The 19,443-nt window shown below is 40.3% G+C and overlaps 1 protein-coding gene across 1 annotated transcript; it reads right to left on the bottom strand.

Moving 5' to 3' along the window:
• Nucleotides 1–48: 48 nt before the first annotated feature.
• LOC308401603 (uncharacterized protein) lies at nt 49–10,522 on the bottom strand (the record flags this gene model as incomplete). The annotated part of the gene is made up of 3 exons (XM_080889873.1): nt 9,679–10,522; nt 8,841–9,568; nt 49–69 (listed from the first exon to the last, which is right to left on the bottom strand). The coding sequence occupies exons 1-3, from the start codon at nt 10,328–10,330 to the stop codon at nt 49–51; spliced, it is 1,401 nt and encodes a 466-aa protein (XP_080745999.1). The 5' UTR covers nt 10,331–10,522.
• Nucleotides 10,523–19,443: the final 8,921 nt, after the last annotated feature.

Consider the following 19,443-nt stretch of genomic DNA (forward strand, 5'->3'; position numbering starts at 1 on the left):
AGTTTGTGTCTGCTTCCTCCAGCTCCTCCTGCCTAACCTACTTTGCCTTCACGTCCACAGAGACAGAGGCTGACAGATGTGAAGCACAAAGAAAGGAGCTGGGAGAATTACGGGCTCGCAACTGAAACTCTGGTGCACACAGAGTAAATTACTGCCTTTTTACCAGATTATATAGATTTTTGAAACTAATATAAGGTAAAAGTTGTGTTTTGGGGGTTTTTTTTGTAACAAAGGTGTGTGAAAGGGTAACCATGTGAACAATTAGAATAGAATAGAATAGAATAGAATAGCATAGAAATTATCTTTCTGTTACAAGAGTTTGGCATCTCGCCGTTGGCAGGATATAGATTTAAATTCCGATTCTTTTAGGGTAGGCGAAGAAGATAAAATAGAATTCAACAATTCAACAGAACACTGATTGCTCATTTTTCTTTATTCTGTAATGCAGAAGCTTTGCTGGACTGTAGATAGTGGTTTCACGTGGTGCAAGCATACAAAAACAGAGAAACTTGTTTACTCTTCAACTTTATTTTGTCTGTTCACGTAAGTATGCAAAGATTTCTGCTTTAGATGGTTGATCCCTCTCAGTTCTAGTTCAAATTCACAGTTTTTAATTTGCCTTCTATGACTTCCATGTCATTGTGGTTATGACTCAGTGATGCCCAAATTACCCCTGTGTGTGTGTGTGTGTGTGTGTGTGTGTGTGTGTGTGTGTGTGTGTGTGTGTGTGTGTGTCAATGTGAGAGAGAGAGAAAGTGCTCTATAGATAGAACAGAGGACTGTATTGTGGCGTGTTGTGGCGATGAGGTGTAGGGGAAGGGGTGGCACGGGGGGTTGAGGGAGCAGGGAGCAGTGCCAGGGAAGCCTCACTGACACAGCTGGCAGACATCAACCAATTATACCTCCCCATTTTAAACAAGTGTACGCTGGAGCCGGTGTATGTGGCAGCAGAATAGAAGCTGACAGCTTCTATTGGGCAAGTAACCGCACAACTATTGCGTAAAGTGAATAATAAAGAGTTATCCTGAGCTGGAAACTCTGCATCCTGTGTGTATGTATCGAGGGATCAGATCAAGACTTATATCACATTGGCACCCACAATTCCCCAACACTGAAAATGTCAGACCAATAACATCGGCCATGCATGACCCTCAAGTGCTGGAAAATCTGGTTTCTCGGCCTGGGTCCGCATTTCTGCCACCTTTGCCACTTCTCTCAGTCATCACGCTGCATAAGATTATTACCACCGCCACCACTTACGTCGGGAAAAGAGATTCCCAGCGGCTCGGGAACACTGCAGCCAGTGCACTTCCCTCATTATCCTTCTGTGTATTTAAGTCCTCTGTCATCCTCTGTTCATTGTTGGGTCGTCTGTTTGTCCCGCTACATGTTTCCATGAGTCTCAGCTCTTCAGGTCTCAGGTTCATGTTCTAATTATCTCACGTAGTAGTTTTTCATGTTCCTGTTCAGCCATGTTAATTTCACAGTTTCCATGTTTTAGTTTTAGTTTTTCTCAGTTTAGGTTTCAGGTTATTTTTTTCTCCAGTTTGCCTTGCTTTGTTTTTGTTTTGACATTAGCCCAAATAAACGGCTCGCTTGTTGTTATGCTTTGTCTGCCCTTGTTATACCCTTGTCTGCGTTTTGGTCCACATCTCAAACACAACGGCCAACCAAGCTGTGACAAATAGAGTTAAGGCCATGGTTATCTCCCTCCTTGTGCACTCCTTAATTCTTGAGACAGATTAGCCTGGTGGGCAATGTTTGGGTATTTGCTGATGACAGATAAGAATATGTACTATGTGTGCACGCAGATGACTAGCACAGATGACATGATGTCGAAAATTTCAGTGAAAAACACTAAACTTCTGAATTAATAGGCAATAATGAAATGCAAAATGCAATAATGGATTCAGTTGATCGTTCAGTTCAAACAGAACAGTTTACAGACAGGTATGAAGGGGTCAATGGCTTTTTCCTTTTCAAGTTCTTGCAGGCAGCACATAGTAAGATCAACTGACCCCCTGATGGACCCATTTCAGTTTGCTTACCGTGCACGCAGAGGCGTCGATGATGCAAAAATCTTCATCTTGGACTCCATCCACAAACATCTGGAGGTCCCTGACTCCTCCGCCAGACTTCTGTTTGCTGATTTTTTATCAGCCTTAAACAGTCTGCAGCCTCATATCCTGGCCACTAAACTTTCCTCCCGATTTCGCCTGGATGATCAGCTAATCCTGTGGATATTGGACCTTTTGACTAACAGGACTCAGAAAGTTCGGGTCAACAACTCTCTTTCTGGTCTCCATTCCACCTCCACTGGCTCCCCCCAGGGCTGTGTGCTCTCACCCTGCTGTTCATTTGTCCCACTCTGCATTTTAACTCCAGCTCTCCAACTCTGATAAGACCATTTCCCACACACATAAACAGAAACTACTCTACACTCTTTTTATACTGCCGACACTTTATTCACTTTTAATTACGTACAGTTATTTACGGGGGGGCACAAACAAAGGGGAGGATGGCACAAACACATCCTCCCCTTTGTATAACAAAGGGGGGCTTACCAAAAAAAGTTTGGGAACCACTGACCTACTGACTGACATTGCCAATATCCCCTATGCACGAGAAAATGCAAACTTCCTGTTTTAAGTCCAGATGTAGAGTTTCCGGTAGCTTTATTTTGCGGTCAATTGCTACTCCGAAGATGGACTCAAAAATCATGTCCAAAATACGAAAACGGAAAGAGCAGAAGGTGGGAACACTCAATAAATTTTGACGCTTGAAGAGTGTAGATCAATTGGTTGTTTACATCACTCAACACAATCAGAACTGCATTACAAAATCAGAAGACACATCATCCACATTCAGCACATCACTGTGTAGTGACAGTTCTCATGATTTAAACAGGCAAATGTCCAGCATTCAAACTACAGGTGAACAATAGTCAAAGGTTTCCACCGTTATGTTGATAGCAGCTAGTCAAGTACACACCTACACAGCATGTCAACAAACTGTGAAAAAGCCACATGATATAAAAAAAATGAATGATTTCCAGTAAGAGTCTCTATATATTAGTATTTATGAAGGGTATGTTCAAAATTACAGTGGTCCCTCGCTACAACATGGTTCACTGCACTGTTTCGCGGATTTTTTAGTGCAACTTTGCGTGGTTTTTTGGGTTTTTTTTTTTACAACGCATTCTGCGTGTCCTGATTGGCTGTGGACCATTGTCGATCTCTGTCCTGTCTCTCCTGTACAGTACAGAATCAATACATTGATCACTAGCAGTGTGTCTCTGAAGTGCTGTACTGTATGTTTGCAAGTTCTCTTCCCAACAAAGGCACCTGCGATAGCACCCAAAAGGCAGAGAAAGATGTTAATCATCACACAAAAAGTTGGACTTCTGATTCACTGATTCATTAATGATTAATTGATGTTGAATTCTCTCACAGCTGCTCTATCGCCATGTTCTGGAAATGAAAACAGGGTTTGATCTTTGGTTTCATTCTGTAATACTGGACTTATTTTTCTACAAAGGTTTGAACTTTGAGAGTGTTTAAAAAAAAGAGAGAAACATGTGAAAATGTTCATGCCTGTATGAGAAAAGTGTGAAGTATGCAGTGAGGGGGTTTACAGCCTTAAAACATTTATGATAATTGTAAAAAATAAAGTTGGCTACTTTGCGGATTTCACCTATCGCTGGTTCATTTTAGAACATAACACCTGTCAACCCGTGGTTGACTTGTTTTGGAAAACCCGACCATAAACAATGCACAAACATCACAGCGGAAACGCAGCGCTCTACAGGAGTCTCCCCACTGGAATTAGCATATGCTAAGGCGCATATAGTCTATTAGAATCAACTCACTAAATTAATCTCTCTCTATAGATAGATAGATAGATAGATAGATTAGTGCTGTCAAAATTAATGCGCAAATTAATCCGCCATCACGGTCAACGCGATTAACGCATCTGGAGTGCAGAATGACTCGAAATCCCTGAAATGTATCCGTCAACGCATTTTGTGCAGTTTGTCCAAGTAGAGTTACCTTCACAGTTGATCTGGTAGTGACGGGCAGCTGAACCAATCAACTCAATGTGGAAGATGAGATTTGAGTATTAAAAAAATAACAAGATGGAACAGTTGACCAACATAAAGTATGATACACATTGTGCAGGAAGAAATTTTATTTGCACCGAAGCACTTCCAGCTTAAAATATCACATTGAAGTGAAGCATATGTTAGCCGGGGATGCTGCTAGGACTTTGGCTAACGCGTCAACCGGTTTGCGACAAACCACTCACGGAGCATCGGGGACTCACTAAGTCTACCTTGGAGAGAATGACTGACACAATTGCCAAGTATATTGCAACAAACTGTAGACCTATAAGAACACGCGCTTTGCATAGCTTTGGTTCCTCGTTTAAAGGACATGAAGTGCCTCCCCAACAATGAAAGCGAGAGAGTGGATAAATGTTTACAGAGTTTTTTGTTAACATGAATGTTCAAGATGTTCAATAAACATGTTAAGTGCGTATATTTTCCCTTTTTTCTTGAGTCTGTTTGCTCATGCAAAATGAAATGTGATTAATATAGAATAAAAATTAATTATTTTTAATTGTGATAAATCAAAATTAATCCACAGTGATGAATCTGATTAAACATTTCAGTTGTTTTTCAGAACTAATATATATATATTATATAGTGTATACGTACCCATTAGTATATAGGTTTTTTAAAAAGTTTTATTGAAGAAAACTATTCAAATTCTTTTTGAATTTAAGCATAAATTATTTGCGTTTATTCTGCATTTACTTCATCATTTTGCATAAATGTCAGTTATAAACTTAAATATAAAGTTTAAAAAAATATAAAAGTATACTTTCTTAATTTAATCTCCTAAAACCCGAAATCTTTCATGGCATGCATTTTTAATTTCTCTTTGCTATTTGGGCTGATTGGGACCTGATGAATGTAAAAACAAAGAATTACATGTACATTTATACATACGGCGTACATTTATATCCGGCCTGCGAGATAATTTTATGTAGATGTACTATTAGTGTTATGCATGGCCCGGTGATATGAGGCGCTAATAATATACTAACTACAGATCCAATAATGCAGCGCTGCACCCTCCTTGCTGAACGCTGGACTAACTGGGAACATTCCCGCGTCAATCAAGTCAAACTTCTGTTATTGCGAAGCTAGCCGCTCACAATGGCGAAGAGAAAAGTTGATTCTGAAAGCAGAGCCTTTCAGCGCCAGTGGGTGACTGAATATATGTTTACAGACATTGCTGGAAATCTCGTGTGTCTTATTGGTGGAGCTAATGTGGCTGTAATTAAGGAATTTCATTTAAGACGCACTACAAGACAAAAAGTCAGGATAAGCTGAAAAACCTAAATGCAGAGCAGAAACTAAAGAAAGTAAGGCAAGGCAAGTTTATTTGTATAGCACAATTCAACAACAAGGTGATTCAAAGTGCTTTACAGAGACATTAGAAACAAGAACAAATAAAAAGCATGATTTAAAATTGATTAAAACAAGCAAATAAACTAACTAACTAATTAACAAACAAACAAACAAACAAACAAAACAGTATATAAAATCAAAACAGATAAAATCAGAACAGTAGATAAAATCAGTAGTTAAATGTAAGTTTTGAAATTTAAGCTTAAAGTGTGGATTTGGTGCTTTATTCAAATGCAGCTGAGAACAGGTGAGTCTTCAACCTGGATTTAAATAAACTGAGTGTTTCAGCTGATCTGAGGCTTTCTGGGAGTTTGTTCCAGATATAAGGAGCATAAAAGCTGAATGCAGCTTCTCCGTGTCTGGTTCTGACTCTGGGAACTGATAAAAGACCGGATCCAGATGACCTGAGGGATCTGGATGGTTCATACTGGGTCAGGAGGTCATTGATGTATTTTGGTCCTAAACCATTCAGAGCTTTATAGGCCAGCATCAGAACTTTAAAGTCTATCCTCTGACGGACAGGCAGCCAGTGTAAGGACCTCAGAGCTGGACTGATGTGGTCCACTTTTTTGGTCTTAGTGAGGACTCGAGCAGCAGAGTTCTGAATGAGCTGTAGTTGTCTGACTGATTTTTTAGGTAGACCTGTAAAGATGCTGTTACAGTAATCAAGCCTACTAAAGATGAATGCATGGACTAGTTTTTCCAGGTCCTGTTGAGACATCAGATCTTTTATCCTTGATATATTCTTGAGGTGATAGTAAGCTGACTTTGTTATTGTCTTAATGTGTTTTTCTAAGTTTAGGTCTGCATCCATCACTACACCCAAATTTCTCGCCTGGTTTGTGGTTTTTAGATGTATAGATTGAAGTTCTCTGGTGACCTGTAATCGTTTTTCTTTGGCGCCAAAGACTATTACCTCAGTTTTGTTTTTGTTTAGCTGGAGAAAATTGTGGCACAACCAGTCATTGATTTCCTCAATGCATTTACCAAGAGCCTGTACAGGGCCTCGGTCTCCTGGTGACATTGTGATATATATTTGTGTGTCATCTGCATAGCTGTGATAGTTTATTTTGTTGTTGTTTATAATCTGTGCCAGTGGGAGCATGTAGATGTTAAACAGAAGGGGTCCCAAGATGGAACCTTGGGGAACTCCACATGTGATACTTGTCTGCTCAGATGTGAAGTTACCTATTGATACAAAGTATTTCCTGTTTTCTACGTATGTTTTGAACCAGTTTAGTACAGTTCCTGAAAGACCTGTCCAGTTCTCCAGTCGTTTGAGTAATATGTTGTGGTCAACTGTATCAAATGCTGCACTGAGATCCAGTAAAACTAGGACTGACATTTTTCCACTGTCTGTATTCAGACATATGTCATTAAACACTTTGGTCAGAGCGGTTTCAGTGCTGTGGTTCTGTCTAAAACCTGACTGGAAGGCATCGTAGCAATTATTCTGTTTTAAGAAGTAACTGAGCTGTTGAGAAACTGCTTTTTCAATGATCTTACTTAAAAACGGGAGATTTGAGATCGGCCTGTAGTTGTTCATTTGTGTCTTGTCAAGATTGTCCTTTTTCAGTATAGGTTTGATTACAGCAGTTTTTAGTGATTCTGGAAACACACCTGATAATAAAGAAAAGTTGACGATCTGTAACAGGTCTGACTCTAAAGTCTTTGAGACCTTTTTGAAAAAACTTGTTGGCAGGACATCTAAACAGCAGGAGGAGGAGTTCAGTTGACCTAAGATGTCCTCCAGGTCTTTGCTGTTAATAGGTTGAAACTGTTTCATGGTGTTTAAACAGTTTTTTGGTGGACACAGTACATATCCTGGATCTGCTGTTGATGTACCAATTGCTTGTCTAATTTTTTGGATTTTTTCAGTGAAGAATTTGGCAAAGTCATTGCAGGCCATGGTCGAATGAAGTTCAGCTGCCACTGACACAGGAGGGTTTGTTAGCCTGTCAACTGTAGAAAATAAGACCCGAGCATTATGGCTGTTTTTAGTGATGATGTCAGAGAAGTAGGACCTCCTTGCATTCCTCAGTTGTAAATTATAATTGTGAAGTTTCTCTTTATAAATGTCATAATGAACCTGGAGGTTTGTTTTTCTCCATCTGCGCTCAGCTTTCCTACACTCTCTTTTTTCTTTTTTCACCAGTGTGGAGTTTCTCCATGGAGACTTTTTCCTTCCAGAGATAACCTTCACCTTAATGGGAGCAATAGTGTCCATTACATTTAACATGTTAGCATTGAAGCTATTGACGAGCTCATTGACTGACCCTCTGGACAGGTCAGGTGTTAATGGGAAGACCTGGTTAAAAATTGCACTACTGTGTTCAGTTATACACCGTTTTGTGATCACTGTTGTTGATATATTTGTGTGGGCTGAGATTTTACTTTCAAAGAAAACACAGTAATGATCAGACACGCCCACATCAGACACAGTAACCTTTGAAATGCTCAGGCCTTTGGAGATCAGTAGGTCAAGAGTGTGTCCTCTGTTATGTGTGGCCTCTGTTACATGCTGAGTCAGCCCAAAGTTGCCCAGAGTGTTACTCAGGTCTTTAGTTCCTTTGTCCTGAGGGTTGTCCACATGAATGTTAAAATCCCCAGCAATAATTACACAGTCAAAATCAACACAAATCACAGACAGCAGTTCACTGAGGTCATTAAAAAAGTCTGTGCAGTATTTGGGAGGCCTGTAAACATTAAGAAACACAACTTTGGATGGGGCCTTCAGCTGTAAAGCCACATATTCAAAAGACTGAAAACTTCCAGGAGATAGCTGCTTACATTGAAATGATTCATTAAATAAGACAGCAACCCCTCCTCCTCTCCTGCTCGCCCTGACCTCACTGATAAAACTGTAGTTAGGAGGGGTCGTCTCGATGAGAACAGCTCCACTGTTACTTTGGTCCAACCAAGTTTCAGTTAAAAACATAAAATCAAGGCTGTGCTCAGTGATTAAATCATTAATTAAAAATGTTTTCCCAGCTAGAGATCTAATGTTTAATAAAGCCAACTTAAGTGTTTTAGAGGTATTACTTGTCCCCTCGTGTTTGGGAGCAGTCTGTGGCACACAAGGTATGTTTACTATGTTTAAAGATCTTTTAGAGTGCAGCTCTCTGTGTTTTGACCAGGCCACATGTCTCCTGTCACCTAAAAGTACAGAAATTTTAAAACCTTCTAGTAAACAGGGTCCCAGCTTCTCCTGGGAAAAGTCATCACTGCCATAATCCTCACAGCCCGGACCCTTCACACATCACGCATCAGACTGCGGAGACAGGGCATGAAGAGGAACTAAGGGGGGCGAGGCTGGGCAATGTGACTTCGATTGCTCTGTTGAGGGTGGGGCTCGATGGCGAACCTTTGGCCGCTCTGGTGGGGGGTTTATGGGGGACAAAAAGGGATTGGGACGGGGGGTAGATCTGAGCCCAGCATTGACCCGCTCCATCATCTCCTCAGTGAATTTCAGGTGTGGGGAGGAGGGAGAAAGGGAGGGGGAGGAGGGTGATGGCCTGTCAGGGGTTTGGGGGACTGGGGAAGGTCGTGGTCCCTTGTCCTGGTCGTTGGTGTTGTTGAGAGAGTTGGAGGCAAATAGGGACCCCTCTTCTTGCCTTAGATGTCTCTCCTTTCTGAGGCTCTTCCCGGGTGGGGGCAAATGGAGCTCCTCCTCAAGGTTTCTGCTGGGCTTTGTCTGTTCTTGGAGTACTGTTTGTTCCTCTTTATGAGATAACTCCTCGTTTATCTCAGCCTTGGCACCAAGCACGGATGGATGACGTATGGAATAAAACAAGTTGGAGGTGAACAGTTTCACCCCTGACTTGTTAAAATTAAATCCATTTGCTTTGAACAGATGCCTGTGTTCCCAAAAAATATTAAAGTTGTCGATAAAGTGCACTGAGTGGTCAGCACATGCTGATATAAGCCATTTATTCAGTGTAAACAACCTGCTGAATCTCTCGTCTCCTCCTCTGACCGGCGGTACAGGTCCACTGATGAATACAGCTGCATTCAGAGAGTTTACAGTATTTAATAATCCAGTAAAGTCCCGTTTCAGAACCTCCGACTGTTGTTTGGACACATCGTTTGACCCTGTATGCAGAACAATGTTTGTCACAGTTGGATATTCATCTGCAATTTGAAGAATTCTCTCCTTCAGGTTGTTGACCATATCGGAAAGCAGAGGACTTTAGTGTTCTTACCGCACATCCTTTGTACATCCTTTACGGCAGAGTCACCCACAATCAGAGTTTCAGGCCTAGCCTTTAGCTTTCCCTGTGGCCTTTCACTTTTCAACAGATTTTCAGACCTTATTTCGCTGCTTTTAGATGGATGGTTGTCCGATATAGATCCAGGGTCCTTTGATAGTGGAGCAAATCTGTTCTGCAGTTTCACATTCAGTTGTTTTGGAGGTTTGTTGTTAACCTTCCTATTCACGGTTGTCCAGTCCTGTTTCCTCCCGTATATAGGGGTAGAAGAGCTTCTCTGTCTCGTAGGAAGTGAAGGCCAGTCGGTTTCAGAGATTTCAGCTCGCTGTGCCCTGCCTGTGATACGTCCTCCCCCTTCCAGGAGACATGATTTATGTCTTGGTTTTGCACCAAGACAGTCTAAGGGGGGATTATCACTTGAGGATTTATAATAATGCACAGAGTCTACTTTCTTGGTCATGTTATCTGTGCTCCTTAGCTGTGTACTAGCTTGCTCATCGCCATTGTTTTGAATCAAAGGCAAGGTTGTTTCATTTCCACACAGTCCATTTACCTCCACGTTTACTTCTAAGCGATGAATTTTTGTCTCCAGTACTGCAATCTTCTGCAGGAGGCTGTGGTAGTCATCTGTGGAGAGGGAAGGCATCTTGTTGCTAGTTAGCCTAGCGGTTAGCACCTTTCCAGGCTATTGAGGCTGCTCGGTGCCCAGACGCTGTAATCAGGCTTCAGCTGTGTCTAGGCCACAGACACACGGAGCGCTGAGGACAAGGTAACCATAAAATGTTGCTGTTTCTGTTAAGAACACTCTAGTCCTAATGATCTACAAGTGTCCAGAAGTCGCAGGTAAGCTCACACGGAAAAAAGGGAAAAAATCAGCATAAAAATCAATAAAAATCAATATAAGAAGCAAAGCATTCAAGAGCAAAGAGATGAAGCGTCCACACTCACAAAGGGGAGGAGCTAAAGAAGAATGTGACATTTCAGCAGACTTTTTTCACCAGAGCAAAATCCCAAAGTGAAGCAGTTGTGAACGCAAGTTTTATTGTAGCAGAGGAGATAGCCAAAATCAGCCCGGTACCACTCTGAAGAGCTGCATGATGAAGGTGTGCGACGTCTTGTGTCCAGACAAAACGCAGATTTTGGCAATTGTGAGCCTGAGCAGAAATACGATTGCTGATCGGGTTTGTGAGATGGCCACTGATTTAAGAACACAGTTGTGTGAAAGAAGCAAAAACTTTATTGCATACTCTCTTGCTGTGGATGAAAGTGCAGACATGATGGACATCTGGCCATCTTCATCCGTGGAGAGGAAATATTGAACATTAAATCGATGCACGGGACAACGACAGGAAAAGACATTTTTTAAAACGTATGTCAAAGGGTAACCGACATGAAACTGCCCTGGGACAAACTTGTTGGACTTACAACAGATGGAGCGCTGGTGTTGTGTGGTGAAAAAAGCGGACTAGTCAGCAGGATGCGAGTAAATATGCAGGAGGAAAACTGTACCGGTGAGTTAACAGCATATCACTGCATCATACACCAGGAAACGCTGTGTGGTGAAGTCCTAAAAATGGAGCATGTAATGATCACCGCAATGCAAACCGTAAATTTTATCTGAGCTTATGTGGGAAATATATTCAGAGTTTGCCGACATTCCATATCATACAGAGTTCCGTTGGCTGAGTTGGGGAAAAGTTCTCAATAGTTTTTGAGCTCAGCAAGGAAATCTGTCTGTTCGTGGACATGGCATGTATGATGCGGTGAAGGCATTTCAAGTGAAGCTGTCACAAATGCACCAGTGCAACCTGCCTCACTTTCCCTGTTGCCAAGTAATGTTGAACCAAGTCAGCGGACTTTGCTGAAGTGCACCTGTGCAGATTCAGATGGAGCTGCAGTGTAATGATACACTCAAGGGAAAGTACGACACTGAATGGCCCGCACAGTTTATTAGTTAGCTGCCAGGCCAGGCCGGGCTCCACCATCAACAGGCGAAGCTAGCTGTCAGAACACGTCAGCCACCAGCACCAGCCAGTGAGGATAATCGCCTGGCCCTCCCAAGCTCAACCACCAACAAACAAAGCTCAGAGGCAGGCCGAGCCACGCTCCACCGACAGCCAGTGAGGCAAACTACCAGGGTGCACAAGGGTGCTTCGCAATGGCGGTCCTAGCCTGTTTGGCGCCCCGGACGAACACTCCCTCTGGCGCCCCCCCCCCCCCCCCACACACACACACAAAACATATTAAGGATTATACATTACCATAAAGCTGTTGTCGGAACCATACTGAATTTCGCCAGACAAACACACACACACACACACACATATGAAGAGAGAGAGAGTATGGATTGTATGCAAAGAGCTACCAAACAGCCATCATTATTCGTCACACAATGAGAACAGGACAAATCAACAATTGACAATAATAATGGATTGGATTTATATAGCGCTTTTCAAGGCACCCAAAGCGCTTTACAATGCCACTATTCATTCACACACTGGTAGAGGCAAGCTACGGTTGTAGCCACAGCTGCCCTGGGGCAGACTGACAGAAGCCAGGCTGCCATATCGCGCCATCGGCCCCTCTGGCCAACACCAGTAGGCGGTAGGGTAAAGTGTCTTGCCCAAGGACACAACGACCAGGACAGAGAGCCCGGGGATCGAACCGGCGACCTTCCGGTTACAGATACGCTTCCCAACCCCCTGAGCCACGGTCGCCCACAATGACTAATTAATATTAAAATCTGTAACATAATATATTGTTTGGAGTTAAGTCTGTTACTGTTACTATTTTTACCATTTCTTTTTGGAGCAACTGTAACCCACATAATTTCCTTAGGGATTAATAAAGTTTTCTGATTCTGATTGTTTCAGGATGACCTGCCATTATCCAATCACACATCTGCTTACCTGCATCTTTTGCTCGTTTCTCCTCCTCTTCTTTTCTATTTTTTCTAAACTGAGCACCTGATGGCTTTGAACTTTTCTTGTCCATCTTACATTGGTTTTAATTTTGCACTCCAGTATGAACACAAATCCCCCAACCCAAGGATCACCACAACATAACCTAATAGACCTACACCTTAGTTCACAGATTCACTTTGTCTAGGGTTTATTTCTGGGATTTCACACAACCCAGGATTCAAATCATGAATGCATAATGGGCTTGGATTTACATCATTATGAATGATATGTGCTCTAGTTGGAAACAGCCCCCCTTGTGTGTGAGACTTTAAATCATCAAACTGTAAATTATAAATTTTAAATTGTTATTGATCCCTTTACCCCGAGTCCTAAAGTGTAGATTTATTTTCTTACTCTTCTTATATTTATTGTTTGTTTACTTGCACTGCTGTAACTGGAGCCTCGTCGTCTCGTCTCTCTATATACTGTACTGTATGTAGTGGAGATGACAATAAAGTTTACTTTGACTTCAGCAGCAAGGAGGCGCACCGAGGGCTCTCGCGCTCACTTTTCGCATATAGAATTTCGAAAAAACATCGGTGCAAATTATAAGTCTCTATCATGATGTCTGGTGTTTTCGTGTTTGTTGTTTTGTTTTTATTTTGTTTTATTGCGAGTTGGCTATTAGATGCTGCTCCAGCCAGCCAGAGAATCCCCCGCCGGCCCGCCCTCTCCTCACTGTGCCGCAAGCAGCAGGCGCACCTCGCAAACGGAGGGCACCCTTACTCCCAGCAAATGGGCGATAGAAAACCGATCGGTGCCTATGCCATTCCCAATATGCGCTGGCTGATGTCGGGCAGCATGAGTACGAGCAATTTTTTATTTTTTGCCGATGCCCGTGATGCCGCCCCCCACCACGATGCCGCCCCGGGCAACCGCTCGTGTCGCCCATATCAAAAATCACTACTGGAGCTTCGCAACTAACGGGCCTTAACACCGACAAGATGCCACCTAAGAGGAGCAACGTCAACGAGGAGGAACTGGAGGACATAAAGAAATCCCTAAACTTTATGTCAGAAGAAATTATTACAACTATTTCAAAACAACAAAAACTGATACTTAATTTAATGGAGGACATTAAAGAACTAAGAAGGCAGATCTAGATTCCTAGCTAGGAAAAAGACACTGCTATGCTGGAGGGAAGGGTGTCAGATCTGTAACAATATTCAAGAGTAAATGATGTGATACTGACTAGACTGGAAACTAGGCATCAGACATATGCATGGGTAGCAGCATCAGAGAGAGGGGAGCCCCCCGAGCAAGAGCTATGCTCCTTGGAAGAGCAGGTAATGGCCTTTTTCAAAAGCAAGGGAATTGAAATGGACAGTAAAGATATTGAGGGATGCCATCTTCTTCCAAGGAAAAACAAAAATCAAATACCTGCCATTATCATACGTTTTGTTAATAGAAAACAAAAAAAAAAAAAACTGCTCAAGCAAGGAAGAAAGCTGAAAGGAACAAATGTTTATTTAAACGAACACCCAATCAAGAAAAATGCAGACATTGCAAGACAAGCAAGAATATTAAGAAAACAGAAGAAAATACAGTCAACTTGGACATCAGATTGTAAAATATTCATGAAATTAAATGGAACACCAGAACAGCCAAAAGTTCTAGTCATTAGAAAGATGACGGAACTAGAAAAATATAACTGATAAATCAGAACACAAAGCAGTGCTAAATATGATGGTACTTGTCAAAGTTGCACAACCAACTCGGATGCCTGACACTTTTCAAGTAACAACTCATTTAGATATTGACAATAGGACATTGGTGTATGACAGCAATATAGATCCTGATTGTAATTTCTTTAAAAATAAGATACATGAATGCAATTATTATACAAATGACCAATTTAAAAAGAAAATAAAGGTAGAAAATGGTATAACAATTGTTCACTTTAATAGTAGAAGCCTATATGCAAACTTTCAATCCATAAACACAGTTTAAAGTAACACAGTTTAAAGAGCCATTCAAGACCATAATAGCCATATAGGACACCTGGATAACTCCTGAAAAAGAAGAAGACTTTGAAATAAATGGATATGAATTCCTTCATTTAGATAGGAGCAACAAAAAAGGAGGTGGGTGGCACTTTACATTGATAAAAACCTAAAGCACAAAAGAGTGGGAAGAATGACGACTGTTATTGATGGAATGTTTAACAGTAGGAATAAATATGGAAAAAAGGAAAAATCTAATTGTCAGTTGTATATACAGAACACCAGGAACAAAGATCGAGGTATTTAAGGATAGTATGGAGAACCTATTTACAAATCTCAATCAGAAAGGAATGTTTATTTGTGGGGACTTTAATATTGATACTGAAAGGAATAGAAGCTCAATGTTTTTAAGAGCAGTGGAAGAGAAAGAGATTTATGACATTGTTAGAGGACTTAAAAACAAAAGCAGTACAGATTGGAATGATATTGATATGGTAAGAGTTAAAAGAGTTATTGAGGGTATAGTAGAACCATTGAAATATATATCCAACTTGTCTTTTCAAAAAGGGTTTTTTCCACAAAAAATGAAAGTTGCTAAAGTTATTCCAATTTACAAAACAGGTGAAAAGTATAATTTTACAAATTATAGACCAGTGTCAATACTCTCCCAGTTCTCTAAGATACTGGAAAAACTTTTCATACAAAGATTTGACAGCTTTGTGGAAAAACATGAATTGCTGACAAATAGTCAGTATGGGTTCAGAAACAACAGATCAACAACTTTGGCATTGATAGACTTAATGGAAGGGATAACAGAATGTATAGATAATAAGAGGTACGCACTCGGAGTTTTCTTAGATCTAAAGAAGGCGTTTGATACTGTTAATCATGAAATTCTATTTAAAAAAATGGAAAGGTACGGGTTTAGGGAAGTGGTTTTGGACTGGTTAAAAAGCTATTTAGGGAATACAATATGTACAATATGTACAAATAAATGAATATAAATTTAATTTGATGCATATTGCTTGTGGAGTACCTCAAGGTTCAGTATTGGGTCCAAAAATGTTTATTATGTACATAAATGATATTTGCAGAGTCTCGCAGATTTTAAAGTTTGTAATATTTGCAGATGACACAAATATATTTTGTTCAGGTGTGGAATTGCCACAGGTTTTGGAGATGATCACACAGGAATTATAAAATATATTAAAGAAGTGGTTTGATATAAATAAATGATCTAGATGAATCTAGATGAAACCAAATTTATGTTGTTTGGAAACCAAAAGAAAAATATCAAAGTAGAAATATGTGTTGACAATGTATATTTAGAAAGGGTAAATGAAATAAAATTTCTTGGTGTGATCTGTTGGAAACCACATATTACTTATGTTCGAGGGAAATTGGCACGGGGGTATTGCTGTCCTGGGGAAACCAAAGCAAATATTGGATCAGAAAGCACTGCATATATTATACTGTGCTTTACTACTGCCGTATATGAGCTACTGTGTAGAGGTCTGGGGAAACACATACAAAAGTAATACACAAACAACAACGATAATACAGAAAAGGGCCATCAGATTAATAAATAATGCAGGTACAGGGATCATACAAATGGACTATTTTTCAAAATGCAAGCTATTAAATTCCAAGACTTGGTGACGTTTAAAACAGCAAACAAATTATGGAACAGTCTAACAGAAGAAATTAAAGAAAGTAACAATATAAACCAGTCTAAAATTAAATATAAAAAACAAATTTTTAACAAATATAAGAATGATGAAAACAGGGTTAACCCAGGGCGGTAATGTTGTTCGTAATAGTGTTTTGATTTGTTTGTCTCAGAATTTGTAAATCTGCAAACGTTACCACTCAGTCCTTATTTATATGAAAGTGACTATACTGTGGTGGAGCTTGTTTATTTGTTTTGTTTATTTGTTTATTTGTTTGTTTTGTCTTTGCTTTTCTTTTGCTTCATATGTTGTTTGTTTAATTTAAGGCTAAAAGAAAATTAAATCCTCTCTTTGCTATTTGAGCTGATTGGGACAAATCAGCCCAAATAGCAAAAACAAAGAATTACCTGATTTTATTTTTTTTTATCTACCTGATTTTTGTTTCTGAGAAAAATGAGATCCACATATGAGGATGTTTTACATTTTGATAGAACAGTGGCAGTATAAGTCAATATCAGGCCCTTGTAGAGCAAAATTTAGGATTTTGGTCTATACAACCCAAAATGTGATGTCCACCTATGTGGATGCAAGGTACTAGGAGGTTAAATAAGTTTACAGAATCAACTGACAAATTAATCCCCCTACACACAAACCATAATTACAGTTAACATATGATCGTTAAGACATTGTTTTGTTGTCTTCTATTTCGTCACTAGACATAGACATGCTTTACTGTCATTCAAATTTATACCTTACACATAAAAATACGATTTGCAGCATATTTTGAACCAATTGTTCAAAATATGAATATTAAAAAATAAAATAAAATAAAATAAAATAAAATAAATAGTACAAAGTCTAAGTGTATATACATCTTAGTAGAGATATAACTATACGAGCAGATCTGTAGTTTTTGCATTTGTTAGTTTGGTTTAAAAAGAAAAGAAAAGAAGAAGGCGTGAATCCAAACAAGACAGCTGTAACAATCAAGGAGTAGATATGGTGAAGTTAAATGACTTTGTTTACCTGGGGTCAACCATCCAAACAGTGTTAAATGGCATACCATTTAAAATAGCACTTTTCTGTCCCACTTGTGTAAGTGAAAGGAAAGGTTTATAAGATGGTAGAGAGACCTAATATGACATAGGGTGTGCAAATGATGGTACTATCAAAAAGAAAGGAGATGGAATTTGAGGTGCCACAGTTGAAGATGGTCAGATCTGGGAATGACCAGAATGAACCTGATTCAAAATGGGTATATCAGAGGGACAGCTCAGATCGAGTGCACTAGAGACAAAGCTAGAAAGGTTGAGGTAGTTTGGATATGTTCCAGGACACAATTGTGGATACAAGGCAGCAGGAAAAGAGGAAAAAATAGAGAGGATTCAGGGATATGCTCAAGAAGGATATAAAGAGTCAGCCTTTGCTGATGCACTGAGCATTTCTCCTTCTCTCACCCCTTCTCACAACTCTGCATTTAATTATGAGTTATTAGTCTCTGGCTCTCTTCCACAGCATGTCTTTTATCTCTCAACTTACCCCCGACTTGTTGTAGCAGAATGCTGCCCCTTCTTGTGCCTGGTTCTGCCGGTTTCTTCCTGTTAAAAGCGAGTTTTTCCTTGCTCAAACGGGGTTGTATGTTCATTCAAATAACTATCTGAATGAACAAAAAAATTATTATGGAAAAAATTTCCATGTTGTTAAATTTTGTTATTTTAGCATTATGCAATTCTGTCATTCCAACCTAATGTACTTGACTTAGAACAACTTAATGAATTAATGACGAACCAACCTTTTCACTGCAGTTGAGTCCAGCTTAATTTTACTGAATTGATCCAACCCATGCAAATTACATTACTCCAACAAAAATACTTAATGCTAATAGATAGCCATTTAGTTTTCAACAAAGTCAAAGTCCGATTAACAACTTGTCATGCACACCTTTTTTTCTTACGATTTAATGAATTTAGGACATAGCTGTCACACCATCCATCCTTTTCCGTTTCTCCTTATCAGGTCGCAAGGGGTGGCAGGAGTCTATTCTACCTGTCATACGGTGAGAGGCGGGGTATACCCTGGGCAGGTCCCCAGTCTATGGCTGTATCCCAATTCAGGGTCTGCAGCCTTAAAGTATGCAGCCTTAACGGTCCACAAGGGCCGCGTACTCAAAGACTGCTAAGGCCGGAAGTGCGAGGCTTGTGTAATGGGAGGGTCTAGCCTCCGTCGCGCTGCCCAGGTTGCCTAGCAACCATGATACTAACAGCTGGAAATGTTTCATACAGCTTTGTTTGACAGAAACGAAGGAGAAAATCTTTTGTTCATTTGTTTGTTTGTTTCTACATGAGCTCATTGTAAGATTAAGGTCAGCTATTGAACGGCGTATATTTTAAAGTAAAGGCTTTAAGTTAGTACAAACGTCATTAATGTCACATAACTTTGCCGACATGTGGCCAACAGTAATGTTTTAATGTTCTTCGTTATTGAACATTTGCACATAAATAAGCGACATAATATTCAGTACTTACTTTTAAAAGTTTACTCTTCGGGCGCCCCTCATCTGCCGTTTTTTTTCGGCAAAATTATCCACACCCACCGCTGCGCTATGCATTCTGGGATATGTTGGGCCACGAAGTCTACACTGCCACGTCCTTAAAATTCAGGGAAATGAAGGACGCATTTGAGGGCCGCATTTCGAGCAGCCTTCGAATTGGGACAGCCTTCGTCTCGTCGCTGTGATGTAATCGCCCTTAAAATGCGGCCTTTAAGGCTGCAGACCCTGAATTGGGATACAGCCACAGGGAGACAGACAACTATTCACACACTCACATTCACACCTGTGGGCAATTTAGAGTCACTAACTGCATGTACGGAAAGAGACACAACCACAGGGAGAACATGCAAACTCCACACAGAAAGGCCCTGGCCAGTTTGTGGATTCGAACTCTTCCTCTGAGGTAGCAGTGCTTTCACTGAACCAACGAGCTGTCACTCCATACTTAAAAAAAAAAAAAAAGTAGAAAAGCTTTGATTACAAGGCTTCATACAGAATTTTCTTTACGTTTTTGTCTTTGCAGAAGATTGCAGTAAATTTAATTACGGAAGGCCCAAACCTAAACATTTACTTCCAGGATCACATTATCAGAAGGGCAGCCACTTTGTAGTCAACAGATATAATTTATTTGA

This window comes from Rhamphochromis sp. 'chilingali' (genome assembly GCF_963969265.1).
Source record: "Rhamphochromis sp. 'chilingali' genome assembly, chromosome: 8".
NCBI lineage: Eukaryota > Metazoa > Chordata > Actinopteri > Cichliformes > Cichlidae > Rhamphochromis > Rhamphochromis sp. 'chilingali'.